Source organism: Conger conger, chromosome 4 (genome assembly GCF_963514075.1).
Source record: "Conger conger chromosome 4, fConCon1.1, whole genome shotgun sequence".
Classification (NCBI taxonomy): Eukaryota; Metazoa; Chordata; class Actinopteri; order Anguilliformes; family Congridae; genus Conger; species Conger conger.
Genome location: NC_083763.1, coordinates 11782468 through 11800353, shown reverse-complemented (window position 1 = coordinate 11800353; position 17886 = coordinate 11782468). Strand labels below are relative to the sequence as shown.

The 17886-nt window shown below is 51.3% G+C and overlaps 1 protein-coding gene across 6 annotated transcripts in view; it reads left to right on the top strand.

Moving 5' to 3' along the window:
- ssbp4 (single stranded DNA binding protein 4) overlaps nucleotides 1–17886 on the top strand; it is a 99256-nt gene that overhangs the window by 58383 nt on the left and 22987 nt on the right. For all 6 annotated transcript variants that reach the window (XM_061240124.1, XM_061240122.1, XM_061240123.1 and 3 more), the window contains exon 5: nucleotides 17138–17227. In XM_061240124.1, the coding sequence (XP_061096108.1) occupies nucleotides 17138–17227 (90 nt within the window). The remainder of the gene's footprint in view (nucleotides 1–17137; nucleotides 17228–17886) is intronic.

Below are 17886 nucleotides of genomic sequence, written 5' to 3'. Positions count from 1 at the left end.
GCTCCACCAATCACAGAGCACGTCGGTAGCGAACGACAAGAACCACAACCACCGGGATTGGTGGATACTAGTTCCTGGATACCTACAGCATACCTGAAAGCGAGCCGGTTATGGCCAGTCCAACGACAGTATGTTGGGAAAGCCTCAAAAACAAACGATGTCAAACACTCACGTGTCTTCTATTGTCTTTCATTGGTCCCCCGATGTAGACCGTGGTCCTTGGACTTAGGAACATGTATAAAAGCACTCCAGTCGCCCCGACTATAAACCAAATGTCGACGTGACCAGCGACATCCGCTGCACGTGGTCATTCGCAGAGACGCCGTCTATAAACGGACTGTAAACCGGCCTTTACTGTGGCCGTTGTTTTATATGAGGGCTGCCCATCTTCCATCCTGTAGGTTTTCATTTCATGCCTAATGTGAACGGGTTTAAAGGAAATAGTCTGCATTGTAGGCCCGTTTAAACTCGGGCGTTTTTATTTTAACGGGCCGTAAAGAGTCATGCGCAAAGCTGGGTAATGGTTCGGGAGAAATATCGCCAATATCCGCAAGAGACGATAACACGGCGTGTACGTCTGCGCGTGCCGTCTGTCTGCTGAGGTTGGAAAGGCAGCCATATTGCCGCAGGGCCGGCCCACGTTGCAGTTCTCCTCCGTACATCCGCAGTTCTGTGGGATTTACGCACGCTTGGCGTTTACCTCAGACGGCTCGGAGCTGAGAGGGTGCCAAGAGCGGGCGGCCATGTTTATGGCGAATCCGGTGAATCGGGGCGTGTTTTTTTTTTTTTCTCTTCTATTCACGCGCCCGTTCTAAAAATAACCGGCGCGGAAAAGACTCCGCTCCGCTTCTTGTTCCGTTGTCGCTAATTGTTATTATTCCGGAGCGATATTGATGCAAGTAATTACTGAAACATTAAACACTTGATTTCCTCAAATGAGCAGATTAAACGCGTTTTAGACAAACGTATTGTTGTCAACCTACACTTGAATGCTAATTGCGTGTAATTTAATTATGGTCACCTTAGCTAGAATTCACATTAATTAGCATAGGTACACGCAGTTGGCAGTGGCTGGGTGGATGCGGCATTCAGCATAATGACTGAACAGAACTGTACGCGTGATGAAATGGTGAAGCGGTAATACAATTACTGTTTTTATTTACGTGTCAATAAACCGCTTTGAGATTCGACGCGCTGCGTGGAGTTGACGTGTGTGGCTGACGGTTGCCTGCCGAAGTTGGCTGAGTTAACTGACACCACCATCGTGAAGGGCCTTATGTCGGCAGGGTTACGATGGTCCACTTACGCCAGGGTCGCCCAACCCTGTTCCCGGTGGTCTACTGCGCTGTCGGTTTTCAGTCCAGCCCTAACAGAATGGGCACCTCATTGAAACCACAAACCTTCTCTCTCTCACCTCATTGAAACCACAAACTCAATTTCAGGCTGGTTTTCATTGAAAATTAATATGCTAGGTATGCAGTTTTGAACACAGCCCGAGAGATCGCGTTGAGAAGTTAAGGTGTGCCAAATTAGGGTTGGGGTGAAAAACCTACAGAACTGTGGATCTCCAGCAGCAGGGTTGGGCAGCGCTGCTCTAGCTGTTGAATGAGGTGTGCTTTGTTAGGGTTGGAGTGAACCTACAGGATGGTAGATCTCCAGGAACATGGTTGGGCAGCCCTGCTGTGGCTGTTTAGTGAGGTGTGCTTTATTGGGGTTGGAGTGAAAACCTACAGGACCGTAGATCTCCAGGAACATGGTTGGGCAGCCCTGCTGTAGCTGTTGAGCGGGGTGTGCTTTATTGGGGTTGGAGTGAAAACCTACAGGATGGTAGATCTCCAGGATCATGGTTGGGCAGCCCTGCTGTAGCTGTTGAGCGAGGTGTGCTTTGTTAGTGTTGGAGTGAAAACCTACAGGACTGTAGATCTCCAGGAACAGGGTCGGGGCCTACACGACGGTGTGGGGGAAACAGGTCGCCGAACAGCCCTTCGGCGACGGCGTTTGGCCGCGTTGAGAGTGCGGGTCCCCACGCGCGGTCCCTCTCGCCGCGTTGATGGTTTTTTTTCACGCTCGGATAGAACGCTCCCCTGTTCGGCGGCTGTGTCAGCTTCCAGACTCCTGCCCAGCACGGGGTCTTATTTTAATCAGCGCCAGGTGCAGGGCTTTCTGGGTAGGTTACGCGGTGTCCGCGGAGCATGGGGCGAGCGGCGGGAGTTGGGCTCTCTGGTGCGGGCGGTAAAGGTCAGAAACGGGATGGAGGTGCCCGAAATAGGGGTGTGAGATGCCTGGCCGTCTGGCCCCCCGAACCTGCACCCCCCGAGCCTCGTCTTTAAAACATCTCAACAATGAGAGGATAAAGTAGGCCAGTTCAGACCTCTCTGTCTGACTCTCTCTTTCTCTCTCTCTCTCCTGCTCTTTCATTCTCTCTCCTGCTTTTTCCTTCTCTCTCTCTCCATTCCCTTTCTTTCTCACCCTCTCTGTCCTCTTTTTCCTACTTGCACTCTCACTCTTTCACTCTCTCCTCTCCTCTTCTCTTTCTCTCTCTCCCTCTGACAGACTATCTGACACACGCACGCACACACACAAACACGCTCACTCTCTCTCTCCCTCTCACCCTCTCACAAACTATCTCTCACACACACACATACACACACACACACACTCTCTCTCTTCCTCCCTCTCCCACACTCTCCCACACACACACACTCCCACACACACACACACACTCTCTCTTCCTCCCACTCCCACACACACACACACACTCCCACACACACACACACACACACTCTCTCTCTCTCTCTCTCTCTTGCGCTCTCTCTCGTAAACACCATGCCTTCTTGTTCTGGGATGCCTGAGGGACAGAGCGCAGACAGGACCTGTCACCATGACAACGGCTTCTGCGAGCTGCCTGATGCCCAGCCTCTATTGGCTGAGGGGTGTGGAAGGTGGTGGTGGGGGGGGGGGGGGTGGAGGCAGACGACCCCGTTTCTCCTCCAGAGACTCTGGCCTGCTCCTGCTCACATGCACCATTAGCATAAAGCAGAGAGGGAGTGTGTGTGTGTGCGTGTGGGGTGTGGGTGTGGGTGTGTGTGTGGGGTGCGGTGTGTGTCGGAGAGCGTGCGTGCGTTCATCCGTGCGTGTGTGGTGTGCGTGTGCATGTGTGGTACAGTGTGTGTGTGCGTGTGGGGTGTGTGTGTGTGCGTGCGTGTGTGGGGTACAGTGTGTGTGTGTGTGTGTGTGTGTGATGTGTGTATGGGGTACAGTGTGCGTGTGTGTGTGTGTGTGTGTGTGTGCGTGCGTGTGTGGGGTACAGTGTGTGTGCGTGCGTGTGTGGGGTACAGTGTGTGTGTGGGGTACAGTGTGTGTGGGGTGTGCGTGTGTGTGTGTGTGTGTGTGTCTGTGTGTGGGGCGTGTGTGTGTGGGGTACCGTGTGTGTGGTGTGATGTTTATGCGCACGTCGGAGTGAGTCGGGGAGTGAGTGTACCCATGTGCGTATTGGGGGCTTGTGTCAGGCATTTCCCCTGGGTCCTAGAGTCTCCTCGTTTCAGGTCAGCCCACAGCCTGGAGGTCTGAACTCATTAGTCATGACGCTGTCTGTTGTCTGAGATTCTTCATTTGTAATTGATCGTAGCTGATTAGCATTAGCATTAGCATTCCGCCTCCGTGTAGATGGCGGAAATCTCCTCACCTGATCGTCAATGTCCCATATGTTTGAGCGCACAATCATTGTGTGGCTCAGTTTTTATGGTGGCAGTTAGTGACCTGGGTCAGATCCCTGGTTCTGTGTACAGACTGACCTGCTCATCATCTGTGGGTCTCTGTGCAGACTGACTTGCTCGATCTCTGAGTCTCTGTGGAGACTGATTGACCCTTGCAGACTGCAGCAGGAAGAGACTGTGTCTGTGAAAGAGGCCCTCAGACTGCATCAGCTCTGCTTATGTGGAGAAGCTTCTGGGCGTGTGTGTGCGTGTGCGTGTGTGTGTTTGGGTGTGTGTGTATGCGTGTGCGCGTGTGTGGTCCGATCCTCTTGTATAAGCAGTCGTGTTTGTTTCAATTCCGCTCGTGGTGTGCAAGGGGGCTAGCAGACTGACCATGATTGACACTCATACTGGTTGGCGTGGTTACACGGTATCTGTCAGTCAAATTATTGTGTGGTTTCCCTGTGAACCAGGCTGAGAGGCTAAATGATGGTATACTCGCTGAAGAAGCGGAGATGAAGCCTTCTTAATCCTGTTTTTGTGTGTGTGTGTGTGTGTGTGTGCTTGTGCCTGGAGTGAAAGGTGGAAGGGCTGTATGTATTCAGAGATGGTGTATTTCTGGACAGGGTCGGTGTGTATCTGTGAGTCTGTGTAATGCCTATTATTTTTTGTGGAGCAGCGGGGGACAATGGGCAGTGTCTGAGGGAAAGCGGGGGGGGGGGGGGGGGGCTGTAGAGGTGGGTTGGGGGCAGGGAGGAGGGGGCGGGTGAGATCCCAAATCAAAACCAGAAGTTGAACAAGGCGTGTTGGAGGTGGGGGAGGGTGGGAGAGGGACGTCGCACAGAAAGGAAAGGGCTTAAACAAAACGAGCAGATAAAAACAACAAAAAAAAACCAACGAGGAATCGCACAGGCAAATATCACCCACATGTGGTACACATGTAATTCCTGTTTTTTCTCCCGCAGATATTTCTCTCGCTGCTTCCCTCTCCTGCAGCACTCGAGAGTAGAAGCCCACAGAGCGAATGCTAATGCACCTGTTCGTTTGTGTCTTCCGTTATGTTCTTACCTATTATTAGATCTCTGGCGGTAAGTGCGGTTTGTGGTGGTGAGTGTGCCAGGTGAGCCGTTTGGCGATTTCCTGTGTGTGTGTGTGTGTGTGTGTGTGTGTGTTTTCTCTGCCACCGACTGTTTCCGTTGACCTGCCGGAACCTTCAGCTCACCATTCTAATGCGACTCTGTTCCTCCTGTTTGAATTTCAACTGCCCTGAGAGAGACGTTAGCGGGTTAGACGTTAGCACGTTGAGCTTTAGCACGTCAGACGTTAGCGCATTTAGCGTTAGCGCATTAGACGTTAGCGTGTTAGACAGGAGCAGGGTTGAGCGTTAGTGGGTTGAGCGGGTTAGATGTTGAGCAGGTTGAGCATTAGCAAGTTGACCCGTTACCCCCGGCCCACACCAGCGCTGTGTAGGGTTTGCTTACAAACACGTTCACGAGGTCGCTCGCCGAACTGGGGAGCGTGCTCGCCTCTCCGCATCCCGATTTCCTTCTCCTCTGTTACTCCTGCACCGCTCCTCTCCCGTTGTTCAGGTCGCCGCCGTCGATGCCGGCTGGGCGCGGATCCGACGCTCCGCTCGGGAGATAAAATGTTCGCGTCTGTCCCCGGAGCCACCCGCGGCTCGCCAGCAAGGTCGAGCAGCTAGGTGCGAGTGTAGCAAACGGGCCCGTAACGACTGAGGGGTTCAACAGCGCTTGTCTTGTGTGTTTCTGCTCCACTAGCGTGTGATGTATTATTATTGATTTTTTTAAATTTATTGATTCAAATATTCTTCAAAGATAAGGCATCCTCCAGTAGTTTAGTGTCGAGCGGTCACCTCAGGTTGTGCCCAGAAGCAGAAGTGCCAGTATTGCCGTGGATATGGTGCACCCATAAGAGAACCCGTGGGGGGTCCGTCTTGACATAGACACTCATTTTGCGCTAGTTCATGGAAGACATCTTATTATGAATGTTGATCAGTGTAATGGGCCTGTAACTAGGAGAATGCTGCAAATATCTATAAAGAAAATATCTGGTATGATCTTCAGGTCAAAATTGACCATTCCACGCCTGTTAAATGTAATGTCTGTGAGTGTATTGGGGAAAGATTTGTTGAAATTGGCACCCCTGGATATTTCTGCCAGTTCAGCTCTCCGCCTTCCCTCTTCCTGTCTCCCGTCACACTTCCTGTTCCTGTATACTACTGTTCCACTTCTCCCATCAGCCTCTGCTGTAAACTCCCAAACCCGCTTTCCTCAAGTGCCCCCCCTGTCCATATCTCTCTCTCTCTCTTCCCCTCTCCCTCCCTCTCTCTCTCCCTCTCCCTCTCCCTCTCCTCCGTGCCCTGGGCCCTCAAAGTTCACACAGCTCCACAGAGTCTCCATTGTCTGGGGAATGTGGCGGTGGCCTCCCCCTCTCCTCCCTCTCCTCTCCTCCCCTCCCCCTCTCTGTGGCTGTAGAGGTTTGCTGCACTCCCGGGTTCTGCTTAGCACCGTCCTGAGGAGAGGAGACGTGTAAGGAGGAGAGAGGAGGAGAGAGGAGACGGGGTAGGACAGGGGCAGGGAGCAGAAGGGAGGAGCAGTGTGAGGGAGAGGTGTAAGGAGGAGAGGAAAACTCAGATGCCATTACTACTGCTGTTTGGCACACCCTTCTTTGAGACACCCCCTCTGTTTTCTGTCCTTCACCTTCTTTCATACTCTCCTCCTGCACTCCTTCCATATTTCTGTTCTTTTACTGCCTCTCTCTCTCTCTCTCTCACTCTAACTTCCTCACCCTCTTCCTGATGTTCTCTCTCACCTGACATACAGACTCTCTCACTCTGTCCCTCTCTCTCTTCCTCTTCCCCACGTTCTCTCTTTCTCTTTCTCTGCCACTGAACAGCCAGGAGGGCCCGTGTTTAATCCCCTCTCTTCCTCTTCCCCACATTCTTTCTCTTTTTTTCCTCTCTCTTTTTCTTTCTCTTTCTCTACCACTGAACAGCCAGGAGGGCCCGTGTTTAATCCCCACGTTCACAGACACACGCGTGTCCACACACAGACACGCACACGCAAAGCTGTGATGGTGGGGGGGAACGTATCTCTGGGTTCTGACCCCGGTGTGCAGTGGGGCACCATGTGCAGTCAGGGGGGCCGGGGGGGGGGTATCACTGGGCGGTCACGTTGGCTGCTGGGTAAAAAAAACCTGGTCATCTCCTTTGTCTTGAATCTGGAGCGCTGAATTGCTTTTTGATATTCATGAGTGCCAGCCCCCTGTAATAAACGGCCGTAAACACACCACCAAGGCCTCCTCCGGGCTGGCAGAGCCGCTGTGAGGGCTGAGCTGAGGGGCCTGTGAGCGTCCTGTTCTCCCCCCCCGCGTGGAGCGCGCGGCTACCGCTAGCTCCTGTAATAATATTATTGTTCTGGTTAGCCTGAGCTTTCTGCTCGGTGTCTACGCGACGTGCAACGTGCAGCTCGGGAATACCGCCCTCTTAGACACCGCCCCCCCCCTCCCCAGGGTAAGAGGGTCAGGCCTCTTCCCCCCTATGCCCCTCTCGCTCCCTCTCTCTCTCTCTCTCCCCCTCCCCCCTTTCCTGCTCCTCAAAAATAATATCCAGTTGTGCAAACTGAAAGAGGGAGGCGGAGAGAGCAAGAAGAAGAGAGAGAGGTGGAGAGGGAGAGGAAGAGAGAGAGAGGTGGAGAGAAAAAGGGAGTGACGGGTGGGAGGAGAGTTGTAGAAAAGGCGGTAACAAGCCTCCCAGAAACTCCTCAGTTTTAATAAGGCCCGCAGGTGGTCTTCCCTGTACAGTGCGCTTACACGCACCAGGGGCCAGGGCCCCAGGCTGAGGAGCAGGGGGCCAGGGGGCCAGGCTGAGGAGCAGGGGGCCAGGGGGCCAGAGGGCCAGGGGGCCAGGGCCCCAGCAGCTGGGCCCCGTAGAATCAGGCCTACGAACGAACCGTGTTATCACACAGCCTCCGGATACGGCCTCCGCGTAATTATTATTATTATCATCTCTCACGTCTTCCCATAATCATATTCATATCGAGGGTAGCTCTGCTGTTTGCACAGATTTTCAGGGTCTACACTGTGTTCAGAGGAAGAGGTGAATATGTACAGTTGACTGCATATATGCCTTCTAATTTTTTGTTCTTGAATATGCCACTTTGAACACCGCTAGGTAACGATCATGAGCTTCAGATATGTAAATACAGATGTGTTTAAGGAATTATCCGATCTAGAAGACTTTGTTCTACAATTACCGAGTGTAATTTGTCTTGTAAAACTGGCTCGTATCCAGTAGATTCATGCAACAATATTATGGGTGTAGGAAGTATGCGTTTTGACAAAGCATGTTGTCACTGGTAACAAAGCATTTTAAGACTAGAATAGACTCATACCATGTAATGTAACTAAGGGTACACGTACCAGTTATGCAATTATAGTAGTGTATTATTTGCAATCAAGAACATCCATTTGCTCTGTTACTGAAGTACGGTTAGTCGAATCAGACTAAATTATTATTCATGGCAAATTAGGACTTGACAGAAGTTTTTGTGTGTGTGTTTAATTATTTTATAAAATAGTTTGAGGAGTAGTGCTCTCTCTCTCTTTTGTTCCATTAACCGTCTCTCCGCACTTGCAAATGTCTCCTGCCGTCGTAAAATACAGGAAAACACCCTCCGCGGTTGACCTGAAAAGGCCAAATATTTCCCAGAATTTGCTTTAAGTTTTAACAGGATTAGTTTTTTGTTGATATTTGGAGCTTCCTGATAACCGGAGTGTGTGAGCGCAGAACGGTGTGTGCTCAGTGGTAATTATAGTGCCACCCGGGTTATTTCTCAGCCTTTTGACTACTGCTAGTGTTTAGCAAACCTTCTGAGCGTCTTCATTCAGGGAGAGAAGCTCTCGGATTAATCGCTACGCTTACATTTTGGGCTTTTGGCAGATGCTCCTTTCCAGAGTGAGTTACACAGCTTGCATTTTGTGACATTTCTGCGGCACGGCTCAGGTTAAGTACCTTGCTGTGGCACAGAACAGCTGTGCCCCAGCTCGGGAATTGAACCACCTTGTTGTTAGAAGGCCAGTTCCCTAACCACTATGCTACTCTACTACCCTGTCTTAATCTTTACTCAGCAGTGATCCTAACCGAACATTCTAAGGGTGATGTAACTATCGCACCTGGTGTCATGGAGTTCTAGAACACTGACTTGGAATTTTGAAGAACACTGAACAATATTCTTTAATGAACATTCTAATGCTGATGTCACAATCGCTGCTGGTAACCGGATGCAGTTGAGTTTCTAGAACCGTGACTTAGAATTTTGGGAGGAAAAAAAGCATTCCAAAAAACCTACTCTTCAAAAGGTTGAAGAGGAGAGGCGTCCGCTCCTGTAGCCCAGGCTGGGGTGGAACTGCGATCAGCTTCAGTGCTTGAACAGAGCGTGATTTGAGTGGCCCCTGTCTGAGCGCGGGACACGTAAAAGCATATTTGAGGGAGCGTCCTTTCCCTCTTCAGACTTGTTGTTTGCCCAGGTCTTCTGGTATTGGAGCAGCAGGGAAGGGTGTGATGGATACATGGGCAATGGTCATGATCAAAGTGATTTAACCCATATTAATCAGTGCGTGGGTTACTAACTTTTATTCACCTACTTATTTCAGAGGCTGAATGTTTTCATTTTGTTTCTACCGTCATACTGTGAGCGGTCAGTCGGCGAAACAATCTAGCGTGTCACTGTGACAAACCAGAGTCCTCTGCCTCCTTTGGGGTGTGTGCAGTGTGGAAGCCTGAACCTCCGGATTATTCTGCAAGGATGAGGAGGAACGGCTTGCCTGGGAGACGGTGTAGTGTTTGGGGGGGGGGGGGGGGGTGTTGGGGGTTGAGTGGGAGGTGTTTGCTGTACCAGCAGCTCTGGCGGAGGCTGATAAAGACCCCAGGTGAACAGAACATGGCTGACTGGTCTGGAGTGACCCGGTAGATTTTCCGGGTCAGCGTGGGTCGGCAGGTTCCCCCGTCCCTGTGTCGACTCCGGGTCGCTCGAGCGTTTCTCCTCCTCCTCAGCTAATTAACTCCATTAATTAGGGTCAATTAGCCCGGCGGCCTCGCGGTGTGGCATCGCCGTTTCCATGGCAACACTCCCCCGCCGCGGCCGTCACTGTCCTAATGAGGGGGAGCGGGTGTGAGAGGGCACTCACCTCTGTGTGTGTGTGTGTGTGTGTGAGAGAGAGAGAGAGAGACGGCACTCACCTGTGTGTGAGTGTGAGAGAGAGAGAACTCACCTCTGTGTGTGTGTGTGTGAGAGAGAGAGAGAGAGAGAGCACTCACCTCTGTGTGTGTGTGTGTGTGTGTGAGAGAAAGACAGAGAGAGAGGGCACTCACCTGTGTGTGTGTGTGTGTGTGTGTGTGTGTGTGTGTGTGTGTGTGTGTGTGTGTGTGTGTGTGTGTGTGTGTGTGTGTGTGTGTGTGAGTGAGAGAGAGAGAGAGAGGGCACTCACCTCTGTGTGTGTGTGTGTGTGTGTGTGTGTGTGTGTGTGTGTGTGTGTGCGTGTGTGTGAGAGAGAGGAGAGACAGAAAGAGAGGGCACTCACCTGTGTGTGTGTGTGTGTGTGTGTGTGTGAGAGAGCTGGTGTATGTGTGTTTTTGTGAGTATGAGAGCAGGTTTGTGTGTGTGTGTTTCTGTCAGGGTTCCTGGCCTCTGTAATTAGAGAACAGGGAATAGACCAGTTTATGTAAACGGGTGGTAGCATCAGGCTGTGAGGGGGTCAGTTAAATGAGTGTGCTCTAAGGGGGAAGGAGGGGTCAGTTAAATGAGCGTTCTGTAAGAGGGGTGATGGTGTGGTAGGAGGGGGTCAGTAAAGGAGCGCGTGTCTGGTTGCTGGGGATCTTAGGTGCCGGTCGTTAGCGGTTGATGACACTGATGCGCAGGGGGTCTAGCAGTCACCTCTCGCTCCTGCTTGTCTGTGGCAGTCTGCCTAAAGCGCGCCCTTAGCACCAGGGCTGCCCCCCACCCCCACCCCACCTCCGCGGGTCTGGGCTGATGAGGCTCGTTGATAAGACCCAAGACCCCCCCACCCCCTCTGTGATGTGACACATCGAACGCTGACACTTGCACCTGAGGCTCACTCTTAAGAACATGTCAAGTGTCTAATCTCTCCTCACAAAGGTGCTGCTCTCTTTTTCTCCCTCCCTCTCTCTCTCTCTCTCTCTCGATCCTCCTTCTCTCCCGCTTTCTCTCCCTCTCTGTGTGTGTTTTTCTCCTGAGGGGCGTGTCGTGTCTCTGCTGGTACTCTGACGTGCAGGCTGTCCAGTGTGGATGAGTGTAAGGGAGAGGTGGATGGGGGGGATGGACAGATGGAGGGATGACTGGATGGATGGATGAGGCGGGGGATGCTGAGCGCAGTGGGGTTTCAGTTTTGTTGGCTGCAGGACAGCGACTCTCGCTGTGCCGTATTTGCCGTACTAATCGGCGTATTCGGAGCTCACAGTGCTGCATGCCAGTCAATTGCCCCCCCTCCCCCCTTCACAAGCCGACTGCATCTCAAAATGGTGGTGTCCAGATCCAGCTGTGACATCACAAGTACGTGATTAGAATGTTCTTAACTGAGCGTTCTAGTGCTGATGTCACAATCACTACTGGTGATTGAAAGCAGTGGAGTTCTAGAACACTGACTTAGAATAAGTAAATAAGTAAATAAGTAAATAAATAAATAAATAAATAAATAAATAAATAAATTAGAAATAAATAAATAAATATATATATATATATATATATATATATATATATATATATATATAAAAAAAAGAATTCCAAAAAATCCATTCCAGCCCCGTTCCTCCCTGCTGTAGGCCTACAGGTGAATGCTAGCTCACGTTAGCCTGTTTTACCGACCCCCCTCCCTTCCCGTCCCCCAGGAACACCCTCTTTACCCACCCCAGCCCCCCCAGGAGCTGCAGCTGAGTGCACAGGGCCTCCCCCCGTGGACCCAAACACAGGGAGGTGATAGACAGAGGAAGAAGGGGTGGGGGGGAGTTTGGGGCAGGGTGGGTAGAGTGGGGCTTCCAGGCAGATTTGTTTACCGGTAATTAATTTACCTGATTGACACAACAGCTGCTGGAGCATTGAGAGACGGGTGGGGGGTAGAGGGGGGGGGGGAGAAATCCCAGCCTAAACACAAACGCTCTCATGGTGCAGGGCTTCCCCTGTGTTGCCATGTTTGGAGTGGAGTGGAGTTCCTCTCTCTCTCATTGATTAAAAGGCACATCTGGCATCCAGCGTCTCTGATTCCACCACCACCCCACCCCCCCCACTCTCTCTCAGGCTGATCTTTACACAGTGACTGGAGAGGGAGAGGGAGGGAGAGAGAGAGAGGAGGAAAGAAGAGGGAGGGAGGGGAGGGGAGGAGAGTGGGAGGGAAGTGGGGAGTGCAGGCGGGTGGGGGGTGGGGGGAGCAGCAGTCTCGTAACGGGGAACGCAGCCATCGGTCACGGAGATAGACTCGCACTTTCCAGCCCCCATCAGCCACGCACAGCCAAACCAGCAAAAGTGCCTGCGCCTGTAACTCCCTTAGCATCTAAGTGGAGTCAGAACATAGAGAAACTACAGTAATGTTTCAAAATATACAGACATGCATCACCAGATACATTACCATGCCACTGTAAACTGTTTACTGTTATTCCTCTCATTTAGACTTCTGACTTTTCCAGTTAATGTCATACCTTAACCATACCCTATTCAACCCATTAGATTTGTTATGATTGATTTCTTAACACATTTCTGTTCTCCATCTACCTTTACACTGGAGGATGGGCTCTATAGCCGGGTTCCTCTCGAGATTTATTCTCATTGGGGAGTTTTTTTTTTCTCACCACTGTTTGAGGGTTTTTCTCCCCGGCTTGGGAGTTCAGGTCTGGTTTTTGCCTTTCGGCTGCTCTGTAAAGCGTCTTTGTGACAATCCTCTGTAAAAAAGCGTTCCACCAATAAAACCGAAATTGAGTTGAATACATACAAGGAGCAAAGCTGACTTACTAAAGCGCTGTCGGACAGAGCCGTGTGCAAATGTATGCTGGCCATAAGGTGTGGGTGGCTTCGGGGGTTGAGATGGTGATCGAGGACCATGTTGGGTGCAGAGGGTGATCACAGAGGACACCTATGCTGCAGAAAATGGCAGCAGCCAAAAGGACATTCTCTGCTGTCTCAGGGCAGCGGGCATATGCCTCAGCATCTGTTGGTGTCTGTCTGTGCGTGTACCTGCTGGTGGATACACCTGTACCTCATCAGTGCAAGGACAGGTATATATGCAGGGCAGTTCCTCTCAGGATGTGCGGAAACCTTTTTAAAAAATTATTTCAAGAACGAATTATCTGCAAGCCAGATAAAATGCATGCCCCCCCCCTCACACGTTTAACCCTTTCAGTATGAGGTCACAGATATGTGATTAGAATGGTCTTAACTGGACATTCTAATGCTGATGTCACAATCACTACTGCTTATTGAAAGCAATCGAGTTCCAGAACACTGACTTAGGAATGTTGGGAAAAAAAGAATGTTACAAAAACCTGTTTCAAAGGGTTAAACACCTGGTTAGGCACTTCCTGACTGCACTGGCTGGTTATTGGCTGTGTGCACTTGTTGCTGCCTCTACTGTAGGTGCCGTGGCCAGTAGGCCGCACTACCCTGCTTGTCACGGTGCAGATAAGGCTGGATCCATTACCCCGTGGAACCCAGGTTCAGATCAATGCCCTGATTAAGCTGCTCACTCACTGTCTCGTGTGGCTGGGTGGGAGGATTGATACAGACAATTATCACAACAGTAATTACTTCCAAGTGTGGACACTACCGCAAGAGAAGAGGCTGTGAATTAAGAGAAATGATGCTGGCTGGCAGTTAGAGGGTTAAAGTGTGTGTGTGTGTGTGTGTGTGTGTGTGTGTGTGTGTGCAAACAGGCAAGCTATCGAGAGCCACAGGCTTCTTTAAATTCTCCCTCCATCTCTCTCTCTCTCTCTCTCTCTCTCTCTCTCTCGCTCTCCCTCGCTCTCCCTCTCTCTCTTTCTCCCTCCCTTCCTCCCTCCCTCGCTCCCCGGCCGGCGGATGATTGACGGCCGGAGGGTTTTAATGGGTACGGGAGAGAGGGAGAGCCGAGGTCGGGGTTGTCATGGCAACAAGGAGAAGGGGCCTTTTGCAGCTCTACCTGAGAGCGGAACAGAGCGTCTGAGACTGGCTAACCCCCCCCCCTTCAGCGGCGAGGCTGTGCCCACACCCCCCTCAGTGTGGGCCTGATCTCCCTGTGTCTTTAAGAACATCATAATCACACAAGAACACCCGAGTGTGTGCCGCAGAGAAAAGGCCATTCGGCCTGCCCTGCGTCTGGTCACCTGCAGTCCCGAAGGCTGTCCAGCACTGCCTCACGCCTGGTCTCCCCTCTCCGGTGCACACTGTTATATTTGGACATTTATTACACACTGTTACGTACAGTCAGTCCATTTATGCTGCTGGCTATTTCACTGGACCAATTCAAGTTCAGCACCTTGGGTACCAGAGTACCACCCTTCCTGGGAATTGAGTGTGTCTTAATGGATCTCCATGGTGATTGTGTATAGTGGGTCTTAGTGGATCTCCATGGTGATTGTGTATAGTGGGTCTTAGTGGATCCTCCATGGTGATTGTGTATATTGGGTCTTGGTGGATCTCCATGGTGATTGTGTATAGTGGGTCTTGGTGGATCTCCATGGTGATTGTGTATAGTGGGTCTTAGTGGATCTCCATGGTGACTGTGTATAGTGGGTCTTAATGGATCTCCATGGTGATTGTGTATAGTGGGTCTTAGTAGATCTCCATGGTGATTGTGTATAGTGGGTCTTAGTGGATTTCCATGGTGATTGTGTATAGTGGGTCTTAGTGGATCTCCATGGTGATTGTGTATAGTGAGTCTTAATGGATCTCCATGGTGATTGTGTATAGTGGGTCCTAGTGGATCTCCATGGTGATTGTGTATAGTGGGTCTTAGTGGATTTCCATGGTGATTGTGTATAGTGGGTCTTAGTGGATCTCCATGGTGATTGTGTATAGTGAGTCTTAATGGATCTCCATGGTGATTGTGTATAGTGGGTCCTAGTGGATCTCCATGGTGATTGTGTTGAGTGGGTCTTAGTGGATCTCTAGTGATGTTGTTGAGTGGGTCTTGGTGGATCTCTAGTGATGGTGTTGAGTGGGTCTTAGTTGATCTCTATAGTGATGGTGTTGAGTGGGTCTTAGTGGATCTCTAGTGACGGTGTTGAGTGGGTCTTAGTGGATCTCTAGTGATGGTGTTGAGTGGGTCTTAGTTGATCTCTAGTGACGGTGTTGAGTGGGTCTTAGTGGATCTCTAGTGACGGTGTTGAGTGGGTCTTAGTGGATCTCTAGTGATGGTGTGAAGTGGGTCTCATTGGATCTCGATGGTGATGGTGTTGAGTGGGTCTTAGTGGATCTCTAGTGACGGTGTTGAGTGGGTCTTAGTGGATCTCTAGTGATGGTGTTGAGTGGGTCTTAGTGGATCTCTAGTGATGGTGTGAAGTGGGTCTCATTGGATCTCGATGGTGATGGTGTTGAGTGGGTCTTAGTTGATCTCTATAGTGATGGTGTTGAGTGGGTCTTAGTGGATCTCTAGTGATGGTGTTGAGTGGGTCTTAGTGGATCTCTAGTGATGGTGTGAAGTGGGTCTCATTGGATCTCGATGGTGATGGTGTTGAGTGGGTCTTAGTGGATCTCTAGTGACGGTGTTGAGTGGGTCTTAGTGGATCTCTAGTGATGGTGTTGAGTGGGTCTTAGTGGATCACTGTTGTGATGGTGTGAAGTGGGTCTCATTGGATCTCGATGGTGATGGTGTTGAGTGGCTCTTTGTGCTCTCGCCACCATCCTTGGGGAGCACTAGTGATTACCCTCCCTCCCCCTCTACCTCTCCCTCCTTCCCCCAGGCTCTCTTCGCAGGAGGGACAGCAACTCTAACCTGGGCACAAGCCCCTCTGTGTGTGTGCGCGCGCGCCTGTGTACGCCTGTGTGTGTCAGTGTGCGCCTGTGTGTGTCAGTGTGTGTGTGAATGCCCCGCCCCTGGCCCCTCAGTCTGTGTATGTGTGTGTGTGTGTGTGTGTGTGTGTCTGGTGCGCTGGGGTCAGGGGTGGTGGGGGTGTTTGTGCTGGGGTTTGGTTTCAGAGGGGGGTGCTGGGTAATCCTCTCTGCAGGGTGCAGGCTGCTTCAATAGACTGCCTGAGAACCATGGGACCGGCCCGGTCTGAGGTGGGCCGGGGGGGGGGGCCTGGGGGGCTAGGGTGGGCTGGGAGGGGCTGGGGTGAGCAGGGGGTCTGAGGGGGTCTCACACTGCAACACTATTTCACTTTCCGAGAGGGCAATTCACTCTCAATATGCTTGCTGGTTTTTAACATTTTTAAAATCATAAACGCAAACGTGCGTCAGCGCATCCGTTACCGCCCTCGTTTGGTTTGGGACGGCGGCCGGACCCCTGTGACCCGTCCGGCTTTTCGGGGTGGTGAAGTGACAGGTCCCCAGACGGGACGGGTAAAGCACCCGGGTCACGTGGTGCGTGAGAAGTGCTTCCTGTGGAACGATGGCCTCCCTCTCCCAGAGACTGAGTGCGGAGGCCTGGCTGTGTGCAGCAGGATCAGGGTCTGAATTGCAGAAATAGTGCACTTTTCTTTTCTGTTTTATTTTATTTTATTTTATTTTATTTTATTTTATTTATTTATTTTTTTTAATTTTTTATTTTTAATTTTTTATTTTTTATTTTTTATTTTTTATTTTTTATTTTTATTTTTTTTTATTTATTTTTATTTTAGTTTATTTTCAGCCTCGTGAACAAAAGCAGTCTGGGCTCATGTACTGCTGCTGTCCTTCTGATAAGTGTTTATTGTGTTACTGTGTCTTTACCATGTCCGTGTGTCCGTGTGTTTGTACGTTATCTGTCTGCATGCGACACGCCGTTGTCCTGGCCTGGTCGTGTTGTGCTTTGTGTTGTCTCGTTAGATTTAAGCTACAGGGTTCACGTTCATATCTTTCGTCTCTTCTAGCACTGTGCTCCTCTCTAGGGTTTTCAGCGCACTCGTCCTTGGTCATGATCTGCGCTTTGTTGTACATCTCTCTGGGATCGAGCGTCTGCCAAATGCCTGTAATGTAATGTGTTTTGTGTTCCGTGTTGTCAGCACTGAACTGACCCGGCAGATTGGTGGTTACAGCCCCGGTGTAGCCATAATAAGATCCATGCAGCTGTTGGGCCTTTGAGCAAGGCCCTTAACCCCGCTTTCCTCTAGGGGGGGGGGGGATTGTGCCCCCCTGCTTAGTCTAATCAACTCACTTTGTCACTTTGGATAAAGGCGTCAGCTAAATAACTGATTATTATATGAATTATTATTATTAATATTTACGGGTTCTTTTGTGTTGCAGAGTGCGGCGGCCGCCCCCAGTCCGGTCATGGGCAACATGCCCCCCAACGACGGGATGCCCGGAGGTCCCATTCCCCCCGGCTTCTTTCAGGTGAGACCCCCTCCCTCCCTCCCTCCCTCCCTCTCTCTCTCTCTCTCCCTCCCTCCCTCCCTCCCTCTTTCTCCACCTCCTCCCCTCCTCTCCTGCTGTTTCCTCAGCAGCCTCGGTTCTAAAGCTGAGCGGAACACCTGCTGTCACCCGGGTAGGGGGTGTCTCTTGACATCATCGCCCCTGAAATCCGATTGGCCGCGCCGGTCACATGGGTAGGGACACAGAGCGGAATGAGAAGGCTTCTTCAGAGCGCCCGGCGCGCACCCGCGTAGTTGGCGTGGAGGAATCGGTGCGCCTGTACCGCAGCCAATCAGAAAAGCCGGCTGCACCACCCCCCCCCCCCTCTTGCCCCTCCACCCCGTACCTGCCTGCCCTGGGCTGCACGAGACACGGGCTCCGGTGGCCAGCCAATCACACGGCGCGATACACAACGCGTGTGTTGTGCGATGCTGTGTGGCAGTGCGAACACTGACAGAGGGGGGGGGGGGGGTGTATTCTCCTGTGCCAGTCTCCCAGGTGCATGATGGGAGGGGAACAGGGCTGGATGGGATGTGGTTGTCGTTGGCGTTTTAGAACCCTGGTGGGGGAGGGGGGGGTCACAAGGTGTGTTAATGATGAATGAGCTGCGATCAGCGCAGGGGAGATATCTGATGGGCCTG